Raw genomic sequence first — 23,670 nt, 5'->3', positions numbered from 1 at the left:
AGTAACGGCTCTGATGTTAGAGGGGAGAGTGTACCAAACACCTTCAGCGAGCACGGCAAACCTGGTTGCACCCAATCTGTTCCTGTTGTATTTGGGGACCTCTAAGAGATTGTGGTGTGCCGATTTAAGTATGCGCTTAGAGAAGTAATTCCGAATTCTGTAGGTCAAAAAGATAGAGCATTTGCCGTGACGGATTTTGAAAATAGTACATCCAATTTTAAAGAGGGTTCTCTGGGTGACTGGGAGCCAATGCAACAAGGCTTTAGTATGGCAGTGTCTAGGTAGGCGCCAAACAAGTCTGGCTGCTTGATTTTGGACAAGCTAGAGTTGTTGCCTCAATCCCTTAGGAAGGCCTAAGTGGAGAGTTTTGGCGTAGTCAATGCGCGATATGGCAAGGCCAATTACAGTCTGGATGATGGCCTCAAAAGTAAAAGAAATCTTGATTTTTTTTTATTTTATGAAACTAAAAAAAGCAGGACGGGGTCACTGCTCCAATCTGCAAATTTATTGCTAGATCTTCATCCACTAGTATACCGAAGCTCTTGACCACTTTTTTTGGGATGGGGGCACCCAGCTCCTATGACCAGAAGGATGGACTCTAACAGTGCATTTTATTTTTGACCATGACCACCTCGGTTTTGTCCGAGTTCTGTTTCAGTTGATGGCAGTTAATCCAGCCATGTATAAAGATCATGGTGTCTGGAAACATTCTGTCGACTCTAGAGTGTCCGTGATGCTAAACGGTAACTGCATGTCATCAGCGTAGTTGTATATCTTTAAATTTTAACTCTGTAGAAGATGTACCAACTGGCAGTTATAGAGATTGAACAAGGGACAAAGAAGAGCCCTGGGGCAATCCACAATTGAGTTGACCTTAGAGAACCAAATGGGAAAGGCGAACCGATTGAGATCAGTCAGAGAAAAAGGACGTTATCCAATCTAGAGTGTATCCCTGCAAGCCTGCAGACTTAACACAGTCGATAAGGATATCATGATCCACTGTGTCAAAGGCTACCGAAAGGTCCAAAAGGATCAATGCCTGAGCCTTTTCTTAGTTTGCTTCCTCTCTCATGTCATTAACTATGGAGAGTATGACAGATTCTAGAGAATGAGCGGTACGAAAGCCCGCCTGATGTGGATCCAGGTAAGATGAATCTTCAAGGAAGGAACAGAGATGCTGGATGATATGTTCCTCCAATATGCTCCTCTCTGCAGAACACCTCATCTAAAGATTCTATGACACAACCTTGCCTACCATTCTCACTTCTGACCATTTAGAAAAATAGTCCATTACTACTATTCCATATGTCAGAAAATGGACTAATGATACCAATGCCAAATGTTTTCCATGGACCTTCAGGCAATTCCATGGAAGTAGGCTCACCTACAATAGCTTTTGCCAACTTATCACTTCCAGAACATAGTTTACATGATCTCACCAATGTATCCACCATGCATTCAAACCAGGTCACCGTTAATGCCCACGGAAACATCTCCTGCTATCAACATTCCCACATGACCTTTAAGAGCACACCCATTTAATTTAAGTTATATACTGATTTTATCTCCTCTAAGTGCAATGCCATTTTCAATAGCTAACTTTTAACTTTTTAATTCACCTAATATGTTACATTCAGCAGGCCAACCCTTTCTTACATACTCTTATACCTTTATCAACATTTTATCTTTCCCTGCTTCATTAAACCAAAACTCCTCTGATATCATACCATCAACTCCACTACTTTTCTCCAACCAACTCACATAAGGAAAAGTAGAGGCAACCTAATTTGCAATGCACTCTTGTCCATATTTTTGTTAATACTGGAAGGTAGCATGTGCATTGCCTTTATAAGGAAGGTTGTATGATGGAACAACGCAAGGAAATACTCAGCATACCTATACCACGCATTTTTACCCCCCATTTTTTTAGAACGCATATGCTTTTACAACATATGCCTTTACCACATATTGTTTATATATATAATTATATATGTAAACAATCTATTTGTGAGGGAGAACCCCTACAGCCCCAAATTTACCTTAAATGCGTGGCATACGTTTTAAAAGCATATGCTTTCTAAAAACATGCATGGTAAAAAAATGCATGGTAATGGTATAACATGGTGAACACCATGTTGTAAAGGCTGGTTCCCCTCCGGCATATATTCTATTGTGCGCTAGAATGCCTGCAGATTGAAATCAAATCTCTATGTTATGTTATGTTATTTTATGATATGTTATGTTGTGTTATGGTATGTTACAATGGACTTCTAGAGCGCACGTTCACCAAAAAGGTTTCATGGTGCTGAAATGCACAGAGGCAAAGTGAAGAGGCATTAATTGTGGGCTTGTCTAAAGAGCCAGGTTTTTAACACAGTTCTAAATCACTCGTAGGAAGTAACGGCTCTGATGTTAGAGGGGAGAGTGTACCAAACACCTTCAGCGAGCACGGCAAACCTGGTTGCACCCAATCTGTTCCTGTTGTATTTGGGGACCTCTAAGAGATTGTGGTGTGCCGATTTAAGTATGCGCTTAGAGAAGTAATTCCGAATTCTGTAGGTCAAAAAGATAGAGCATTTGCCGTGACGGATTTTGAAAATAGTACATCCAATTTCAAAGAGGGTTCTCTGGGTGACTGGGAGCCAATGCAACAAGGCTTTAGTATGGCAGTGTCTAGGTAGGCGCCAAACAAGTCTGGCTTCTTGATTTTGGACAAGCTAGAGTTGTTGCCTCAATCCCTTAGGAAGGCCTAAGTGGAGAGTTTTGGCGTAGTCAATGCGCGATATGGCAAGGCCAATTACAGTCTGGATGATGGCCTCAAAAGTAAAAGAAATCTTGATTTTTTTTTATTTTATGAAACTAAAAAAAGCAGGACGGGGTCACTGCTCCAATCTGCAAATTTATTGCTAGATCTTCATCCACTAGTATACCGAAGCTCTTGACCACTTTTTTTGGGATGGGGGCACCCAGCTCCTATGACCAGAAGGATGGACTCTAACAGTGCATTTTATTTTTGACCATGACCACCTCGGTTTTGTCCGAGTTCTGTTTCAGTTGATGGCAGTTAATCCAGCCATGTATAAAGATCATGGTGTCTGGAAACATTCTGTCGACTCTAGAGTGTCCGTGATGCTAAACGGTAACTGCATGTCATCAGCGTAGTTGTATATCTTTAAATTTTAACTCTGTAGAAGATGTACCAACTGGCAGTTATAGAGATTGAACAAGGGACAAAGAAGAGCCCTGGGGCAATCCACAATTGAGTTGACCTTAGAGAACCAAATGGGAAAGGCGAACCGATTGAGATCAGTCAGAGAAAAAGGACGTTATCCAATCTAGAGTGTATCCCTGCAAGCCTGCAGACTTAACACAGTCGATAAGGATATCATGATCCACTGTGTCAAAGGCTACCGAAAGGTCCAAAAGGATCAATGCCTGAGCCTTTTCTTAGTTTGCTTCCTCTCTCATGTCATTAACTATGGAGAGTATGACAGATTCTAGAGAATGAGCGGTACGAAAGCCCGCCTGATGTGGATCCAGGTAAGATGAATCTTCAAGGAAGGAACAGAGATGCTGGATGATATGTTCCTCCAATATGCTCCTCCAATATCTTGGCTAGGTAAGGAAGAAGGGAATTAGGGCGGCAATTCTTCAAAATAGAATAATCATCCCCAGCTTTTTTAAGGAGATGGAGGACTACTGCATCTTTGAAAGTAGGAGGGGACCATACCCTGACTCAGGGATACATTAAGCAGGGAGATCACGGGGTCAGGAAAGTCTAAAAAGATTACTTTTGTGAATCAGTGGGTGGGGGATATATCCTTGGTGGGAGCCCGATTTGACCTTTGTCAGCATCTTCAAAAGAACTTCTTTGGTCATTGCTGGGAACGCTTTAAGGTGTATATGTTTCATATCTTCCAAGCGATTAGTGCTTAAAGGAGAACTATGAGGGATGCTGTCTTTGAGTATCCAAATCTTCTCGCTTCCCAAATTAATTTCTTGTAGGCCTTGAGCCACAGGACAAAACTGTCCATTTTGTCAGGTGAATATGCTTTGCGCAATTTACTCTTAGCTTGACGTAGTTCAAGTTAAGCTTTTTTAGGGTCACCTTTATAGCATTTGGATGCCTCGTGGTGGCAAATGTATTTGAATTTACTCAAAGGAGCATACGTGTCACTAACTTCACTGAGTCAGTCCGTAATTTCCCCTTCAAGCACATCAAGACACTTGATGTGAGGGGGTAAGGACTGTGTCAAAGAAATTCAAATAGCATTAAACTTAACATTTTTCCAATTTCTAGACAGAAGACTAGGGAATGGAGGTGGTTACCTGAAAGGTATAATTTTCAGGGCAAATTTAATTAAGTGGTGGCAGGGAGCAACATTGAGATTGAAGATGGTAAGAATGAGTAACAAAACCTGATTTAGGATATGGCCCTTATATGAGTAGCTGTGAATACCTCCTGGACAAAGTTCAAACTAATCAGTGACTCAATAAGATCAGAGGAGACATAGCCACCATTTATCTCATTTGACCACATATTAAAATCTCCAAGAAGTACAATTTTAGCATAATCAATGGCAGGAGCCAATACCGAGTCTGTTAACAGTGAAGGAAACTGAGGCATATGTGCGGGGGTCTGTGTAGGATAATGCATATCTAAGGGGAGGTAGGTGAATCTAATTTGATTGTCATGTTTCCTGCCATCAGGACAGGCAAAGAGGTGAGTTTAATGAAAATTCGTTTTTTTTATCATTGCTGCAACCCCTTCACCTTTTTTCCCTGAGGTCTATTCAAATTCAGTATATTAAAATTCTCAAAGTCCTCAGTTAACCTAGTTTCAGTAAGAAAAAATATGTCTGGGGATTCTGAGTTGAGGAGATCATATATCTCAATGAGTGTGTGTTAAGGTAGGCAATATTTATATCCCCTGCTGCAAATGTTGGCATTGAGCAGGGAGCACCATCCACAGTGGTGGTATGTATCAGCAGTCTCTTCAGCAGTAAGGGGACTGAATGATTGCAATTTAACATGCCTAAATTATCCAGTTTTTGTATAAGAGGTTCCTCGAAGTGGTAATTATTAGAGCAAAGGTATCTGAGAATATTAGAGGAGTATGCCAGAATTTGGTCATAGTGCTGGCCCCTGGCCCCGACCGGCCACAGACAAGTTTGCCTTAAGTGCACTTAGAGTGCCCCAGCAGCACAACTGCTGCGCGGTCCACTGCTCAACCATGCTGCCGCCAGCTTAATGAGGGCCTGGAGCTCTTAGAGCCTCCTTCCTCAAAACCCCGATTGGCTAACCCCCAACCAAATGAGAGTGAAGCTCAGTGCGTTTAAATTTAAACAGCATGTGAAAAATGCAATTTTTAAAGACTATGGGCCTCATTTATGAGAAATGACGCATCGCTGCGTGAAAGCAGCCGTGCGCACTCCTTGCATCATGATTGATGCGTCATATTTATAATATGACGCATCATGTCGCAATGAGTTACAGATACGTCAGTATTTCTGACGTATCTGTAGGCGGGAAAGTGACGCATTGCTGGTGTGTCACAAAAGTGACGCAACTCCAGCAATGTGTACTTTCACATGGGCAAGTCCCATGTTGTTAGTGCCTGCGTCAGGCTTACGCCATCCATGAAGCAGGCGTAAGATTTTGACGCATTAGCGGCCAAGAAATGGCGCAGTGAAATCTTATAGATTTCACTGCGTCACTTCCATGACCCTTTCTTGCGTCAAAACGCCCCCCTTGCATACATTCTACCAGGCGCAGGTATAATGTGGCGCAGGGGTTTACAAAATGACGCATCTACCTAGATGCGTCACTTTGTAAATATGGCGCAACAAGGTGCATTTTTTAAACCACATGTGCATCACAGAAAGTGACGCACTGGCGGCGTAAAAGTGACGGACAGCCTCCTAAATGAGGCCCTCTATCATTTAAAGCCTGTGTAAAATGGCAACGTAAGTGTGAGCAAATGCAGCTAAAAGATAAAATGTAAAATCACAGAGCCTTTAAGTGCAGCGGGACAGTGCTGCTGCCAGCTTAATGAGGGCCTATATCTCATTACGAACGACCACCTGCAAACCCCCCAACCAATGAGAGCAAAGTTCAGCGCATCTAAACAGCACATGAAAGTAAGTGTGTGCAAATGCAGTTAAACGATTAAAACTTAACATCACAGTGACTCTGAGTGCAGCACGATAGTGCTGCCGCCACCTTAATGAGGGCCCAGAGCTCATTACATACAAATCCCGATTAGCTACCTCCCAACCAATGACAGTAAAGCTCATGGTGCCTAAACTCCTCCCTCCAAAGCCCGATTGGCTAATTACAGAATTAAGTCTTTCTGTTTCTCTCAAATTTCGTGTTCAAATGATATAGTTCATATTTTTTTCCTACCACAAAAGGTTTAATTCAAGTAGCACTGACTAACTCATTTTCAATCATTCAGAAGCCTCACTTTGATCGTGACTTCAAGCTTATTTCACATTTGTCTTCAGGAAGGAACTCAATTGTTCTACTTTTGTGGCATATTCTTTATGAACTTAGAATACATTTAAAACAGACCAAGAAAAGCCACAAGTAGTTCATTTGTTTCAGAGTAGCTGCTTTTAGTATAGCTTCAATGTGACAGTGCTTGAGTTTTATTCCAGCTTTAACAATCTTATGCCCTATATTTTTTCACTTCCTTTCTACGAAATTTATATTTGGCAAATTTTAGAATGAGACCTTTTTCCTGAAGAGCTGTCAAAACATTAGATACATTTGTATGATGTTCAGCAAGATACTTTCAGAAAATCAGGATATCATCCTGAAAAGCCACTGACTCCAGAGTTCCCTCTAAGGTCTCTTTCATTAAACTCTATAAGTCAGAAACGTCACCAGCTAAAACTATATGCATTCTACAACAGCAACATATGTCTTCTGACTAGTGGTGGGCGGAACTCGCGGAGTATCACTCTGTGGAATTCTCCAGAGTTACACGAAAACTCTGCGAGATTCTGCAGAGTTTTGCGAACAGGCAGAAATCGGAATATTGCACTGCTTGCGCTGATTTTTAGCACCGGGAGCTTGTTCCGCCCTGAAAAATCAGCGCTAACGGCCACATGCTGTGTGTCAGAGAGCGCTGCTACTGGAGTGTATGCTGCTGCTTGAAAAGATTTTCTACTGGAGCGGCAGCTTTCCCACCGCGAACGGTCACAACCGCCCGTGACTGTCCGCAATGGGAAAATCTCATCTGGTGCCCTACTAGTGCCTGGAAATTGCCCTAGAGGAAGCCAATTCTCGCTCACGCTTGCCAACCTAATGTTTGCCAACTTAATGTTGGTGAGCCACGCGTGAGAAAAATCTCCGCCTTGTAGTGGTTGGCAGCATGTGGCAGAATCTGAGTGGTCAAAACTCTGCCAAGTCCTCCGGCAGAGCGGAATTTATCACCCACCCTATTTCTAACGCAAACAAATAGTTGGAATCACCATCCAAAGCAACTTGCTGGTATATATTGACTAAATCTAACGTTGAAAAAACAGATACCTTGACCAAAGTAGATACCATTTCATGTAAATTAAGTAAAGGATCAGAGTCCACCGAAACTTCTTCATTGAGACTCCAAAAATCTAAACACATAGCCAAATCTCCTAACCCTTTAATTCCACTAGTGCAGATTGTACTGATTCAGTAATATTTTCAGTTTGTTCCTCCAAGTAAGAGGTAATGCCCAAACTGTTCTGTTACAAGTATAGAAGCCCTACTATGATCCAGTTTAAGGCATAGCAGCAGTGCTAAGAAGTGCTCTGTGCAATTCAGAGTACAGTGGCCTTGCTGAATAGTACATTAAAGAAGCCCATGCAATAGGAAGATCGCTTCACACATCGCTTGCTTCCAGTGTGCACTACGGCTTACAACGAAGGTATAATGGAGTTCAGAACCCACTTTTATTTTAATGTGTGCCCTCCCTCTTCAGATACACAACCTACATCATTCTCATCCCACCAAATAGTTTCCTTGTCAAAAAATAGCTCCTGTTCATTTCAAAATCGTTATTTCGGTACATTTAGTACCATAAAAGATACATAAAAAATACATGTACAATTATATTTAAAACACAATTCATTTAAACATGGTATCATGATAGGGATAGTGGTGGAGTGGAGTGGTGTGGTGTGGCTCACTGGTTAGAGGCGGCAGACCCGGAGGCAGGAGTCGGCCCGGGACCAGGGTTCAATTGCCGACGCGCCAGGGTTGTGGACCAGGGTCAGCAGACTCGATAATTCTCGCCTCGGTGCCTACTCTACCCAGGGGTCCCACTTGGCAACTCTGGGCATTAGCTTGCCTAATCTCCACAACGGCCCCATCAACGCTGGGGATGCCTGGCTTCACCTTGGGGACTCCCAGTAGGGACCATCCCACAGGGAAAGCCAGGACGGGTTCCCCAGCAGTATACCGCGCCAGGATACTCTGTAGTAATTGAGCGCGTTACAAAACAGCTTATAACATATAACAGGGAGTGGCAACAAAGTAAAGAGCAGTTCAATAAGATCCCGGATAACAGTTTTGAGGGCGGATATAATTACATTTAAACATTAATAAATAATTAAAAGTATAAAAAGGCATGTGTATAAAATGAATATCATAAAATTCATGGATAAATACGCAGCTGACCAACACTAACAGTAATGGGCAGATATAATTACATTTAAAATATCAATAAATGATAAAAGTATAAGAAGCATGTGTATAGAATGAATATATATACAATTCATGAATAAATATGCAACTAACCAACACTATCAGTAATGGAAAGTGCTATCAAAACTATTCTACCCAATCATTGTAGCAGTGTAGCATAAAGTACTTACCAAGAATTTAAGACAAGGAAATTCTGCTATAGTTTTAGGCCCATTTTGAATCTTATAAAGTTTGTGGCTAACAAAAATCTACTGATACCAAAAACAATAGCCTGGCTGGTATCAGATTTTAAAATTCTTCCAGCCTCTTTATATAATCTTGTGCCTATATTTAGGCAGAGGGGTTTGATCCATCTTTTTCTAGGTACTGCGTATGTCGGGCAAAATAACAAAATGTGTAAATCATCTTCCTTTACCTGACTCGGGCATAGGGTGCATTGATTGTTGCTATTTTGAGACCACCTTGATGCACAGGCGTTTGTCCTCAAGATGCCATATCTATATTTCATATAAAGTGTTTTGGCAAGTGGTGGGTAAACCTCATCGAGGAAGCATTCATAGAGTGCTATATCTTTAAACATTAAAAAGCTATTTGTTAACGATCCCTATACTCTTCCATTCAACACGTCATGGTTCACATATGCCCAAAATTACAACTTTAACATTTTCTTTGATGTTCGATTTAGTAAAGATGGATCATCCCAAAAATATGCCAGGCCAATTTTTGTTAACCAAGATCTTACATGTCTGAGCCATGGAACTTTGTTACAGCAATCCAGTTCCATAATTTCTTTTAGACTATCTTTGCAATCTGTCAGCTCAGAGGTCGACCAAAGTCTGGCCCAGAGCATCAGGGGTCTCAAGATTGCATGATGGTCAGTACGTTTCATACTGAGATCTAAGAAAAGTGGTACCAACGGCGGGCTGACCGGTAGTCTTAACAGTGCCCTATAAAAATTATTTTCACCAGTTTCAAAAGATTTCTTACCCATGGGTCCCCATAGTACTGCCCCATATAGTGCAGCTGATTGTACTTTAAACTTAAAAATCTCTAGGACTGGTGAAACTACTTTATTTAGGCTATTACCATGTCTTTTCATTATGGGTAACAGGTTTTTCGTAAATACTATTTCACTTTTTTCTATCTGGGTTTTCCATGTTAAATTAGAATCCAAGGAAACACCCAGATAGCTAAAGTTCTGGACATGTTCTAATTTATGTCCATTTAACATCAGATTTTCCTTGAAATTTTTATGAGGGTTTATAGCCATATATTTTGTTTTCTTTACATTAATCTCAAGGCCCTTTTTGTTGCAGTATATCTGAAACGTATCCAATAAGTTCAGCAGACCCCCGGGTGTTTGGGATATAAGTATAGTGTCGTCGGCAAAAAGGAGGGATGAGACCCTCTCACCCTCCAATTTTGGAGAGTCGTTACTACAATCCTCCATACAAGATGGAATATCGTTGATGAACAGGGAGAACAATGTAGGGGCCAACACACATCCTTGACAGACTCCCCTCTTTATCGGTATTTGTCTTGTTAGCTCCCCACCTGGGCCCCACCTAACCTTTGCATAGTTATTTCTGTGTAATTTTATAACCTGCTCTAAGAGGTTGGTCGGTAGCCCTTGGTGCCTAAGTGTTTCCCATAACAATTTTCGGGGGATTAAATCAAACGCCGCCCGAAGGTCTACAAATGCTACATACAAGTGACCTTTTCTCAAAGTGACATACTTCCAACACAGGCAACAAACCTTAGGACCTGATCGATAGTACTTATTTTCGCTCTGAACCCCGCTTGGAACTTGGTAAGCACTGATTCTTCGTCCATCCAAATATTTATCCGATTTAAAACATGCCTTGCAAATAATTTCTGTAAGATGTCAATTAAACTAATAGGACGATAGTTTGCGGGGTCATTCCTATCGCCCTTTTTAAAAATGGTAATTATTTCCGCACCTTTCCATGTATCCGGGGGATCTGCACCCGCAGCTACAACATTACATGAACGGTTAATGTAGGGGACCCAAATATTGATTTCATGTTTATATAAATCACCTGGTATTTTATCAAGTCCCGGAGCCTTCCCGTTTTTAACTGAGTTGATTGCTAATTCTGTTTCCTGCATGTCAAAATGTAAGACTAAACTCTCCTCACTTGAAGTTGGCAATATATTAACATCAGGAAGGGCCTGATCCCCCTCACGGACATCGTATAACTTGGTAAAATGATCGATCCAGGTAGTCTCATCAAGAAAGACCTCCAGAGATCCCTTTTCTTTCTTTGCCACTATTTCCCAGAACAACTTTTGATCCCTCTTTTTAGCAGCAGATAACATACTGGACCAAATTCCCTCATCCCAAGAAGTTTTTGCCTTCTCTTGAATTTTCCTATATTTAGCCCTGGCCTCTTTGACAGCTAAAATATTTGTGTTTCTTATTGCGTGGACCAGGACCAACTTTGCACTACGACATTCCCTATTAAACCAAGATTTCCCTACTAACGGAGAGTTACCAACTCCCCCCTTCTTTGTTTTTTTTTTCATTAATGGGATGAGTTCTTCGAACAACCTCGTGTGTAAAACTAGGAATGCGTTTTTCCCATCTTGGGAGGTATCATATGTATCGAAACTGTTGGCGAAAGAGCTATACATATTAGCGAACAGATCTCCATTTTCCAGTATGAAAGCCCATTTAACTGTGCGACGATTGTTGCGGACTATAACGTCATCTGGGTTTGTATGGCATATTCTTCCATTCTCACTCTGGCTCAACAGTAAACTCGTACAAAAACCGAATTCAAGCGGGCAATGGTCGCTTTCTGTTCTTGGTCTGATCTCCATATCTACAGCAAACAACCAAATGTCCGATGATAAGATAAGGTAATTAATTTTACTCTGGCATTTGTTTCTAAAAAAGGTTGGGGCTTTAGGACTGTCCGATGGTAGACGTCCATTAAATGCCCTCATACCGTGGCCAGCCATTACCCTTGTAATTTGGAGAACTAAAATAGTGCCTAGGACCGTCCCACTGCTATTCAATGCTGGTATCTTGTTAGCTCTATCTTCGTCCTCTAGCAGGTTCTCTAGCCCTGTAATGGGTTCATAATTACAGTTCAGGTCGCCACCTACTCTTATATTTATTCCTAGATCTAATACATTTTAAAGTGAGTCCAGTTTTTCTATTATTGGTGACTCCCTATATGAAGGGCATGGTCTGTTGTAAACATTGTATAGGTGGAAAACCCTTTTGTCTTCAGTGACTATTTTGATTCCAAGTATATCTGGTGAATCAATACATAATTGGGTGACACCAATATTCAAAGTCACTTTCACCCAAATTATGAGGCCACCCGAGGGCCTTCCTCTCACTGATGGAACTGCATTTGTTTGAAAGGTTGTATATCCTACCCTATGTACGATCTTTGGAGCCCAAGTTTCCTGAAGGGTACAAATATCACTTGTATTAATATAATTATTCCATTCAGGGTCTCTGACGTTTCTGCCCAAACCCGCTAGGGACTCATGGCACTAGGTAATACATCTCTTGGCATAAATTCTGCGCCATTGACTCTCCTAAACATCGCTGTTTCACACAATGAACTTTGTGTAGGAATAGGGAATATAATTTCGCAACCATCTTGTTTTTTCCCTCCCAACAAATCCTCATGACAAGTAACATTTCCCTCTAAAAGGCGCTCTGTATGTGCCACTTTCACTTCCACTTCTAGGACTTTGTTGTCCATCATTTGTGGTCCATCAACTGCCTCCAGAGAGGATAATTCGTCAAAACTATTCGAGGTTTTTGGGAAATGTGAGAATCCCAGAATTTTGGATCGGTCTTGTTACAGATGGTTTGTAAAAATATCCTAATGGTAGAGCATGGATATTAGAGTTTTGAGTTGGCATCTCCTCATGTGCTTTTAATAGTTTACGGACAGTATGAGGGTGTCTAAAATTCACAACAATGCAGTCACCTTGTATATCTTTAGGTGAAACACCTACCCAGCCTACCCTTCTCACCATCAAAATTTCACTCATCTTATGTGGATTAAACCTTTTTTTTTTCTTCTGATCTCTTGTTAGGACTGGCACACCCGATAACACTAATATGTAGGGACATGCAGCTGGAGGTAATCTCAGGATATCTGTGTTGGGGATCAAATCGGTCCCCCTTGGGCTATGGATAATCGCCCTCATGCTGGCATTCCCTGTGCAATCCCTTCTATTAATGGGCAAAACGGGGGTGTCATTCTGGGGCATGCAATTCAATAGTCCCTTTAAACTACGCCCCGCCCTACCGTGGTTTGCCAGAACAGAACTTGGTTGTTTAGAACTTTGTACAACGTTTTTAACTTCTTCAATTTCCATATATTTGGCCTTCAAGTCAGATAATAAACAAACCCCATCCTTAATTATCCTATTGCCATCTTCAATTATTGTACATAATTTCACAGTCATCTGATCTAACTGATTTATTTTACTGTCGAAAACTATCAATTTTGAATTTAAACATTCATCTATCTGAGACTGTATCAAATCTAAGGCGTTTTTAAAAATGTTCACCAATTTACGATCTTCACCTTCCACCCCCCATCATGTTTGCCTTGGTTCAAACGATAGTCAGTGTCCATTTGGACCCTGATTGATCTACATATAACCTCCTCAAGTTCTTGCACGTTTCTGTCCCCTTTATTAGGTTTTGCTGTTGTGCCAGGCTTCCCTTTCTTTTCACTGGATTTTTTCTCCTTCGTCAAAATCTTTGATTTACCTTTCGATGCTCCTCCTGATTTTTGGGGCCGTAATCTTATAAAAATCCCAGCTACCCCTAATTCTTTTTGTGATGTTTCAGTCGCAGAATTGTTCAAACTTGTTTGGGAAATTTGGGAACATCTACCCTCATTCTGGTGTGAAGCAGTATCCAGTGATTGATTAGTAGATTGTCTGTATGTTGGGAAGTTTGAGGGGTCAAGTGAGAGCCTTCCTAGTGTTATTTCAATCTCACAGCACCATACTGACTCTGCTCTAGTTATGAAGTCATCAAGCGTGCCAGCAGCACCTTTCCGCGTACTCATTTTCAAATACAATTAAGATCTCCCAGAATACAAGTATAAAAGAGAAATAAACTGTGCACTTAAGAATTTGGCAGCACTTTCAGCAATTTAGCATCAAAGTTTTAAAGCCACAGGTACCTTATCTTCGTAGGAGCCAAAGAGGGTGGCCCAGCCCGGCCTCCTTTGGCCTCTGACGGCCTTAGATGGCCCTGCCCTTGGCCCGGGCTTCGCCAGGCGCCAACCTGCGCGCGTCCCGCGTTGCGTGAGGCGAGAGCGCTTTAGTGCTGCAAGAGGTGTCGCTGCTGTGGCGTTACCAGGCCTGCGCCGAGCAGGGAACTCTGGGGGCTGTAGTTGGAAAAGCCATTCCCCTCACGGCTGCGTCGAGATGTCCCACTCCCGGCTCTGTGGTCCGTGGTCCGCTCCCTCCGCGGCGCTCCAGCAACCAAGAAGGAGCCGTTCCCCTCACGGCTTTATCACTGGTGTTTGCTGGTGTTTGCTGGGTTGTAGCTGGGATGAAAGAGCAGCATAGGAGGTTGGGGACTCTTGTTCTTCACCCAAAAATTGCCCAAAAATTAGGTAATGGTTCAGGTTGCCAGGCTTTACCAGGTGTATTTAGTTATCTTCTGTGGCAATCAATGCTCTCTAGCTCTCTACTCCATAGTCGTCAGCGTGTGCCAAAGCCCCGTTGTCTATTCTAATAGCTCCTGTTGCTTTGTCAATGCATGTTACAGAATAGTGTGTTATATAATCCATGTATTTCTTAATTTCAAACCAGTGTACTTTAAAAACAAATATATAATTGTGGCCATGGGACAAGCCATAATGACCAAACGCATATTACCTGTTATTTGTACAGTTTATATCTATCAGCTGCATCTTAAGATGGCTTTTAGGTGGTGTGATGAATTCTTTGCATAAACATTTGGGGGAGGAACTTGGGAGGAGTGGGACTACAGTCAGTTCACAGGGGCACCAATTTGTTTCTGTTCAAAGTGATGCTGGACAAAAGGCTGGCTTTGCTAAGACAACATTGGCATTTGGCCACTAAAAAATAAGGACTCTCTATACACTATTTTATTTTTTTTACAAATTAAGGGCTTTAGAGTGAAGTCTCTAAGCATCTTGGCTAGTTGCCCCTAAAAAGCACATTGTATTTTAGTACCTGATCAATGGGTACAAAGCCTCATATTTGAAAAATTACTACAACGCTGAAACCACACCTTGACAGTTATTTTGCACTCAACCAATGCATGCCTCCTTTTCAGAACTAAAAACACATCAAAAAATGAGAACAGAACTATTGTACTTGGTGTCACACCCAAGGGTGACCTTCAGCCTAAGACCCCACTTGCTGCACCCTGAGAAAAGTGGCACATGTATAAAGCACACAAAAGCCCTAGGGGCATGTGTGCGCCTTCTTGCACTTAAAAAAGAAAGCATTTTCGAGTGTTTTATTTTAATTGCACATGGTTACAATTGACTTTGAGTCAATGGTAGCAGCATTTCCTAAATGCCCAATTCGCATTTAGGAAATGCTTCGTACATGTGCTTAGGAAATCGCAAATTGAAAATCCCTATTTGCGATTTCCTATTCGGGTGTCACAAAATGCGATTACTACTGGGTAGAAATGACATTTGGTGATTCCCAAATTACCTTTGTACATGCCAAAAGGCTATTTAGCATTTCTTACCAGCCAAAGTAGCGATTAGGCCCATTAAGAAATGATAAATAGCTTTGTACATCTGGCCCGTAGTCTTGAGTCAGCTTCAAGAGTTTGCAGAATCTAACAGCCTACTGGATGGTCAACAAGTAGTCTTTTGTCCTGGTCATACCACCAAGCTTGTGGTCCTATCAGCTCGCAATGATCTTCTCACTTCCCTCTTAAACGAGAAACGGCATGCAAGACCTCTCAGACTTGTTGGCTGCATTTGATATAACTGGCCACAACATTCTGTTTAAGACCCTGGAAGAAGAAGGTATCACCAGTACTGTCCTGAGGCTGATAAAATCTTTGATTTGGGGAACGTCACAAGTCGTCTCTTTTTCCCCATACTATTCTAAGGCTCGGCGGGGTCCTGAAAGGCTCAATTCTCAAGATCGTGATTTCCTCTGTTTTTACGGGCCCAGAGCGCGACACAACCTTATGGCCAGGTATAATGGGCAGTCCCCGAGTTCCTTTGACAGAGGTGCAGAATTTAGGTTTTCTCTTTGACAATACCATGTACCTGAAAGCCCAATCCATGAATGTGGGCAGCATCTGTTTCACCCACCTTTCCCTATTAAAATATATCCTTCTCTTGATCTATCTTGCTATACCCCAGTAATGAATGCTATGCTTCAATCACATCTTGACTATGCTAATTCAATCTACTTTGACCCTCCAGACAAAATCCTCAGTTGATTGCAACTTGCTCAGAATACTGTGGCAAGAGGGGTTTCAAAAACTACCGGAAGATTGTATATGTCACCAGTATTGTGATCTCTACACTAGCAAACCATTGGATCGCTATAACAATTGTCCATACATCCCTGCACCTCAAATCACCCTCTATTCTGGTAAATACATTTTTCTTCTAGCAGCCTTTACTTGCCTTCCGATGGACAAACCAATTCTTGCTTGCCACTTCTAGGACCAGGCTGGTCCCTTGTGGAGACAGTGCTTTTTCTACAACAACGGCCAAACTGTGGATCTCTTCCCCTTGAGTTTGAGAGTAGAAATACATCTACTCTACTTTAGATGCCAGCTGATTACCTGTTTTTTAATTACAAAAATCGTCTTCCCTTTTTCCCTAGTCACTGCTATATTTTAAGGTTGTGTCTTCCTAAAGCGCCAAAACGCATGTGCATGAACGTGCTCTACAAATTAATTGTAACATAACCTAATGTAACATAATACCACATAACAAGCAATAGCTGCTGTTATTGAGTAAGATAAAAAAAAAAGTGTGATGTAAGATACGTGATTATGTGTCTCACCTCCTGTACTTCTGGTGTACATTCTTTCCTTTTTGGCGGCTGTCCAGCTCCGGGTCGAAAAGCACCCATCGGGATGTTGATATTAGCCTGTAAAGCAAAATAGCCTTGTAATTTGTGCACCATGATGATAAAAACACAGTCGTGTCATAGCATTCAGGGAAATAAGTTTTGTCTATTTAACACCGTGGTGGGCGACCAAAGATCAAGGAATACTTGGCACAGTAGTGTACAACTCAGAATAGTTTCCGTATAACTCATGTGAATATCACAATTCATTGCAGAAACTTTAGCTGCAGATGACTTCTGCTCTAATGCTATGTTAGAATGGTGAAGTGTGTATACTTTCAAAATATAAACAATCCTAAAAATAGGCTGCAGAAAGGTCTGTCAAAAGGAAAACGTACTGCAGCAAAATATATCGCACTCACCCTGGTAAAAATAAAAAAATAAATGAGGGCATCAACATTATTAACATTATAACGCTTCATCTAGATATATTTTCAGGCTAGCACATATTTTTAATTTCTGGTTTCCTTGATTGGCTGATTAGGCAACATATATTGCATTGAAAGTCTGTAACTAAGAACATGCCTCGTCTTGATAAAGGTCCTTGCACAATCAATTTCGTTGTTTCATTCTTTTAGAAACACAACAATATATCATTCATCTGCCTGACACTCTTACCCCTTAAATCTATGCACATTCGAGGTGAATTGTTGCATGTTATCATGTAATTTCCTAGTGTTAATAATGTAAAATTCGGGATTTGGTAGGTCCCAATTACAAAGTGATATTGAGACATTAAACCGTACTAGAAATTGGGGTGAGTGGGGCTCTCGTTGCTCAAAGGGGGCAGAGGGATGGGGCAAAAATTTGCGACTAGTTTCCTACAATTGTTGCTTCCAATTTGGCAATAAAAGCTGCCACATCGCAGGGAAACAACAAAGGGTGATCGGTGGAATGCTTGCAAAATTCTCAGTCAATGGCATTCACTCAGGCTGCATTCCAGCCATCTGCTTACTGATCACTGCATCACTCCAGATGGAGAGTAACAGTATGCATATCAGTAATGGTCCTGCCGCCATAGGAACCGGCAGCGGAAACTGCCAGACCATGTGTCCTATGAACACGAACACAGGCAACTCCACTCCAGTTTCATCTGTTTGAGTATCTTTGTAAGAGACAGTGGACTGAAATACTGCATAAGAGATTGCTAGTGGCCAAGACGTTTGAAATAATTCTACTTTTTGTGTGGCACTGTGGTATCCTGTCTGTGTGCCAAGAGTATGCAGAAATAGGTGTCTCTTGCTCACTGTGCCCCAGGACTTTAGTTACACCTCACTGATGACGCCCAACTAGAGTGAAACGAGGGTGGGTTGCTTGTGTTCCAATATTTCGATATTAATGAAAACGCTCCCCACAGAAACAAGCTCTGCTTAAAATCACCTTTCCTTTATTTAAGAACTGGCAACACAACACTTTTAAACATTGTGCCACATCCCTCTTCATTGAGTAGAAACTAGTCACAAAACAGCATATGGTATGGCCACTTCCGAAGGTTCACAATGTTTGTGTTATCTTTGACAACAATTTCAAATTCATATCGGATGGGCAAATTATGCCATTTCTTTTTTGTCCATCATTGAAGCCCACAGAGGTACACTTTACTACACCGGAGAAACATTTGGGCATCCTAAAGGTGCATGGGTGTCCAACTGAGCCAGATTAGCAATATGTTTACTAGGTTGGTCCAGTATGGTAACAAGTGTTTGGCCAGGTCTTTTTAAAATGTTACCCAGCACTGAGTCTGTGAAATGGTCCAAGGGATTGATATTGCAAATTGTTTTGAGAATTTCATGCTCTGAGGAGGTGGTGGTAAAGTAAGACCAAGATGGCTGGCTTTCAATGTAACATTAGCGTAATGCAAGTGAATAGGGATTCAAGGGAGTGACAGTTCGATAGATTTGACATTTTCAATAAAATAATTTTCAGATTCTTCACATTTGGATTCATTTACCTCCATTAGGTCTGGCCATGGTGGGGTTGTTGGCACATAGACACCTTGTGCAATTTTTGGCAGATTTGATATGTGAGGATTTAGACCTGATAATGTGTGTATTTATAGGTGCTTCTGGCAGGTCTGAGCCGAGTAATAGTCACAAAACATGGTGATTGTCTGCAAGGTTTCCCAAGTCTCCGTAGGGATCTCCTTTATTCATAGAGGTCTTAAAAGAACTATGGGGCAGGATGTCTGAACTTTTCTTACTTTTCAAAGGAGTGCACTTGTACATGAGGGCTTATATTAAAAAATTATACTTTGCTGTGACAACAATGATGTCTTTTTGCTGTCCAATATGGAGGAGGGTCCTCATAGCCTTCTAGGCGAGTGTCATCATATATATATTTTTGATGTCTCAAAACCAAAAAGATTCGTTTTTTTGTTAACCTAGCATTTCACTGTGGACAAGGGCTAAGGGAAAAGGGATCTGGTTATGGTCTGACTAGTTAACGAAAACAGGGTCATTAATTCATTGAAGGAATTCTTTAGCAGGGATCAATTCAATTATGGACCCTTATGAGTGAGTGTGTTTATGAGCTCATTGTCTTGAAGAAAGGTAGAAATCAAGCTGATTATCACTTGGGGTTGATGAAGTACATGCATTCTTCCAGTAATGCAATTATGTTTTCTAAGGGATAGTAAATGATGTTTAGTTTAATTGCCAAGGTGTTATAGGCAGAGACATCTAGATATAAGCATTTGAAGGAACGAAATTTGTCAGTGGAAAGATATCTACGCTGGGTTGAGTCAAGTCAAAACGAGCTTTATTCGATTTTAGGCATATAAAATCATATAAGCAGTCAACATAAACATCTCATCTCAGTTCTAAAAATACAATGATCTTACATAAAATATATACATTTCATAGAAACATTCATTTTGCTACAGTTGTTCCTATTATTTATGTAATTATAGCATATGATCTCTGTGCCGAAATAATGCATCACAATATTAAAACTACTTATATCTGTCCCCTCAACTTCTAGGCATTTATAGTTTTCCTTGCTTTCAATGCACTTTTCAGGAAACCCACCATAGTTGCGATGCAATAGTAGCTACCCTACATCTGTAGATACAGTAGAGCTGGGCGACATTGTCTACAGCCCCCCTTTTTTAAATTAGGGTTTAATCCATCTACATCTTTCGTTAGCATAGAATTTACAGAATAGGATTACATGACTGGTTGTTTGTGAAGAGATGTAGTCACACGGACACAGGCCTAGATCCCTTGAACAATTGTTCATGTCAGGGTAACTGATCAAACGATGAAAAGACTCAAATCTCAAATATGTTAACACGTATCTATCATATCCCTCCATAGAGCACAGTAGATACGGTTGAATGTTATATGTTATAGTAATTATTTGGTGCTGGACCACCGTGGGTTTGTTCGCTTCCAGAGCTAACCTGTTAGCTTTCAAGACAGCCATGCAAACTTTTTTTAACTCCTTCCGGTGTATTGAATTCATCGTTTCCAGTCTGAGGAAATACTCTGGGTGCCCTATGTCTTGCATAAAGTTTTTCAGGTATCTTAACCAGATGATCTTGTTTGCATGGTTTAATCTCATTGCATCGGTTAGGATTTCCTTATTTAGCACTGTGCTTGTGGAGGTCCAAATTCAATGCCAAAGCAGCACAGGTTGTGCCTTAATTAAATCTGAAATGTATGGGATACCTAACTCGCTATGGCAATTAAAAACTGAGGCACTTACAGGAACTGCCAATATGAATCTTAAAAAAGCGTTTTCAACTTGCTGGATTGGTGTACAATCGTGGGGTCCCCGGGCCCCCATATACCTGCCCCAAAGGTAGCTATGCTCACACATTTGGCCTTGTAAATCTTCAAGAGAATTTCAGGTGGCCTTTTACCCAGTTGTTCTGGAGAAATGTATCAATGCCGCTGTGGACTTCATAAACAGGAGGCCTCTGGTCTTGATAGCTTGTGTCCAGGACCCAGTGTGGTTAAATAAAACACCCAGGTATGTAAATGTTTTAATAGATTCTACCCTGCTACCTCCAGCTTGAAAACTTCTACACTTTTGTTTCCCTCACCCGCAGGTCATTATAAAACTTTTCTTTGCGTTAATTTTCAGACCCAGGGTGTCCATAAAACTAGTATAAAAAGTAAGAGCCCTCTGTTAACCAATCTGGGTGCGTGCCATAAGTACAGCATCATCAGCATAGAGGAGGGAGACTATCGGGCGCTTATTTACATATGGCGGGTCCCTAGCATTTGACACCAACTCCTGTTCCAACGCATTAGTATAAAGAATGAACAGGAATGGTGCCAAAATGCACCCTTGCCTCACTCCCCTCTCCACTTTGAATGGTGCTGTACATTCTCTGTTTAACCCGTAACGGACTGGGTTGAGTCATTGTGGATAATGGAAATCACTCCACCCTGCCTTTCTTCACGATTACAGCAAAGGATAGAGTTGCGAGGAGTAGATCAAATATATTTTGTAATGTGTCCTTAAACTAGGTTAGGATGAGTATAAGTATGTCAAAGTAGTCAATAATCTAACTGACTTTTCTCCGTTTCAGTTACTAAGAGGTCATATTTGTGGTTAAAAGCTATTCCAGTGGTGGTTACTGAAAAAGTGCAATGTTGAATATTATATCAAACATTCAGTGTAGCAGACCAGAGTGAAATCTTATATGACCAAAATGCAAGTACAGATGAGTCAGAAATGGGTTAAGCCTTCTATTTTGATTATTAAAGAGAGACAGCTGTCCATGTTAAATTACCTAGTGTTGGACATGACATCCTTGGTGTGGCTTTCCCCCAAAGTTGTGCCTTCCAGCCCCCTTTTTCTTCTGCGTTTAGGACTCTGTGCACTTTACCATTGCTAACCAGTGCTAATGTGCTTGTGCTCTCTACTTTAAACATGGTAACATTGGCTTACACCCCATTGGGACATTTAATTTGACTTGTGAGACCTTAGTAAAGTATAACTACAAGTATCCTAGGCCTGTAAAATATATACATTTAGTGGGCCTGCAGTACTCATTGTGCCACCCACTTAAATAGCCCTTGAACATGCCTTTGTGTGAAGTTTTAATCTGTCATTCTGGCCTGTGTAGTACTTAAAATTCTGGACCCGTGTTATAAACACCATCGTATCATGACGATTTTGATATCAGAAGACCGAGAATGGCTAGTACACTATGCACAAGCATTTTCGTCATATTGGAGTGACGATTTGACCTCAAAATTTTAGTTTTCGTCCTGAACCCTCGGGTTCCATTTTGTGTACGGCAGCCATTTTGTGAGTTGCCCTCACATAGGCCAATGATTAAGGCCAAACACGATTCTGAAGGACACGTACACCTTTCCTGACTTCTCTGCGACCTGGGCAAGCTGACTCCACTGCCCAAGGCCAAACCTGTTCGGTCAGTTCCTCTCCCAGTGGCCGAACGAGATAGTATCAAGGCACAACATGCCATAAACCTTTCATCACACACAAACCACGCCTAATCTTGCACACACCTGTCCCTGTTTCCTACTTTATGACTTGCTTTACGAGGAGGAGGTGCCCGTTTTTATTGGGGGTCCGTCGATATCTGATGAAAATACTGGGCATTGCCGGATAATTTATTGTGGGCTGGACAAACTGAAATATGGGCTTGTCATCGTGACTCTTCTTTTTCTTTGTAGTGAAAATATGTGAATGGTCAACTGTAAACTTAAGAATGTTTGCCCGAAGCGTAATATTTTGTATAAAAAGAGAAGGCTGGCTTTGTAAGATTGAGCAGTCTCCTGAGAATATACACCGTGTAGTACTTCTAGGACGCCTGTTACTTGGTTGCAGCCAATAAATTCGATCTTTGACTTCACCTAGAAGACTCTGAGTTTCTGTGTCTGAATCTGGAAAGTACCCGAAGTCTTAGGGTGTACCCTGACACAGCTGGGTTCTGAAAAACCCAGTACTTCTGCTGGCGCCCAACGTGGGGCGATACCAACGGTACCAGTTCAAGCCAGAGGTTCGTGAGGAGCTTTGTGTGAAAATTCTGGAGGAAGGCCGCCACTTCATCGACCCCTGCATGTCGACGTGGTCCGAAAGTCTTTGCTGTGAGGTTCCCCGCTTCCCAACGGCTACGAAGGACTGCTGCCCTGGCTATCGCCCTGATTTGGACCCTTGACGATTGGTAGAGCGAAACGATAGACGAGTCTTCTGGTGACGTCATCGATACCTCAGTTAAGTATAAGTGGAGCGTCTCCCAGTCCTTAGTTTGGTTCTTAGTTTGGGTATCCCCTTGGGATATTTGATTTGGAACTTGCAAGTACCAAAGCCGAAGGACTCGTGTATTCACGAGAATATCGTATTCGATAATCCTTTGAAGTTTGAAGCTAGACTAGAGAGCGAAGATGCCTGGTCTTAGCAGACTTGGAAATTTGTTTTGTCTTGGTTGTAGTAATAGGGATTCCCGATTGGAGGACTCGTGTCCGGTTCCTCCGATTGGAACTCCAACTTATGAACTGTATGTGAAACATGGAGTAGGCCCCATCACATATAATGAAGTGTGGATCCGATACACCAGAAAGGATGGTGTTTTAAAGTGGCCCCAATATGGTAGCTTTGACACGGAAATCTTAGATAATCTGGAAGTTAAACTTTTCAAGAAGAAAGCCCGGCCGGCGATGTTTGACTCTTTCCGCCTATGGCGTAAGGAAGCCAAACAGAAGGAAATTAAATTAGCGAAGAAAAATAAGAGATAAAGGGGTATCTCGATAATGCAAGCTGCTATGCAGTTTAAAGATAACGAAGAAGAACAGATGAGTGAGCAGTTGCACAGGCAACGGAAAATGGTAATCGATAAATGCTATCCAGTTTTGCCGCCTCTTCAGCAAGATGCAGCAAAAGAATTTGAAAAAGACCCCCTAATGT

General features: G+C 41.5%; 1 protein-coding gene across 1 annotated transcript in view; it reads right to left on the bottom strand.

Annotated features, from left to right (window-relative positions):
• Window positions 1-16,845, bottom strand: part of SMPX (small muscle protein X-linked) — a 307,426-nt gene extending 290,581 nt beyond the window's left edge. Inside the window, exon 1 of the mRNA XM_078658931.1 lies at window positions 16,723-16,845. Coding sequence (XP_078515057.1) covers window positions 16,723-16,845 — 123 coding nt within the window. The remainder of the gene's footprint in view (window positions 1-16,722) is intronic.
• Between the last annotated feature and the right edge of the window lie 6,825 nt (window positions 16,846-23,670).

Source organism: Lissotriton helveticus, chromosome 8, assembly GCF_964261635.1.
Source record: "Lissotriton helveticus chromosome 8, aLisHel1.1, whole genome shotgun sequence".
NCBI classification, from domain to species: Eukaryota; Metazoa; Chordata; class Amphibia; order Caudata; family Salamandridae; genus Lissotriton; species Lissotriton helveticus.
This window is presented reverse-complemented; position numbering and strand designations above follow the sequence as displayed.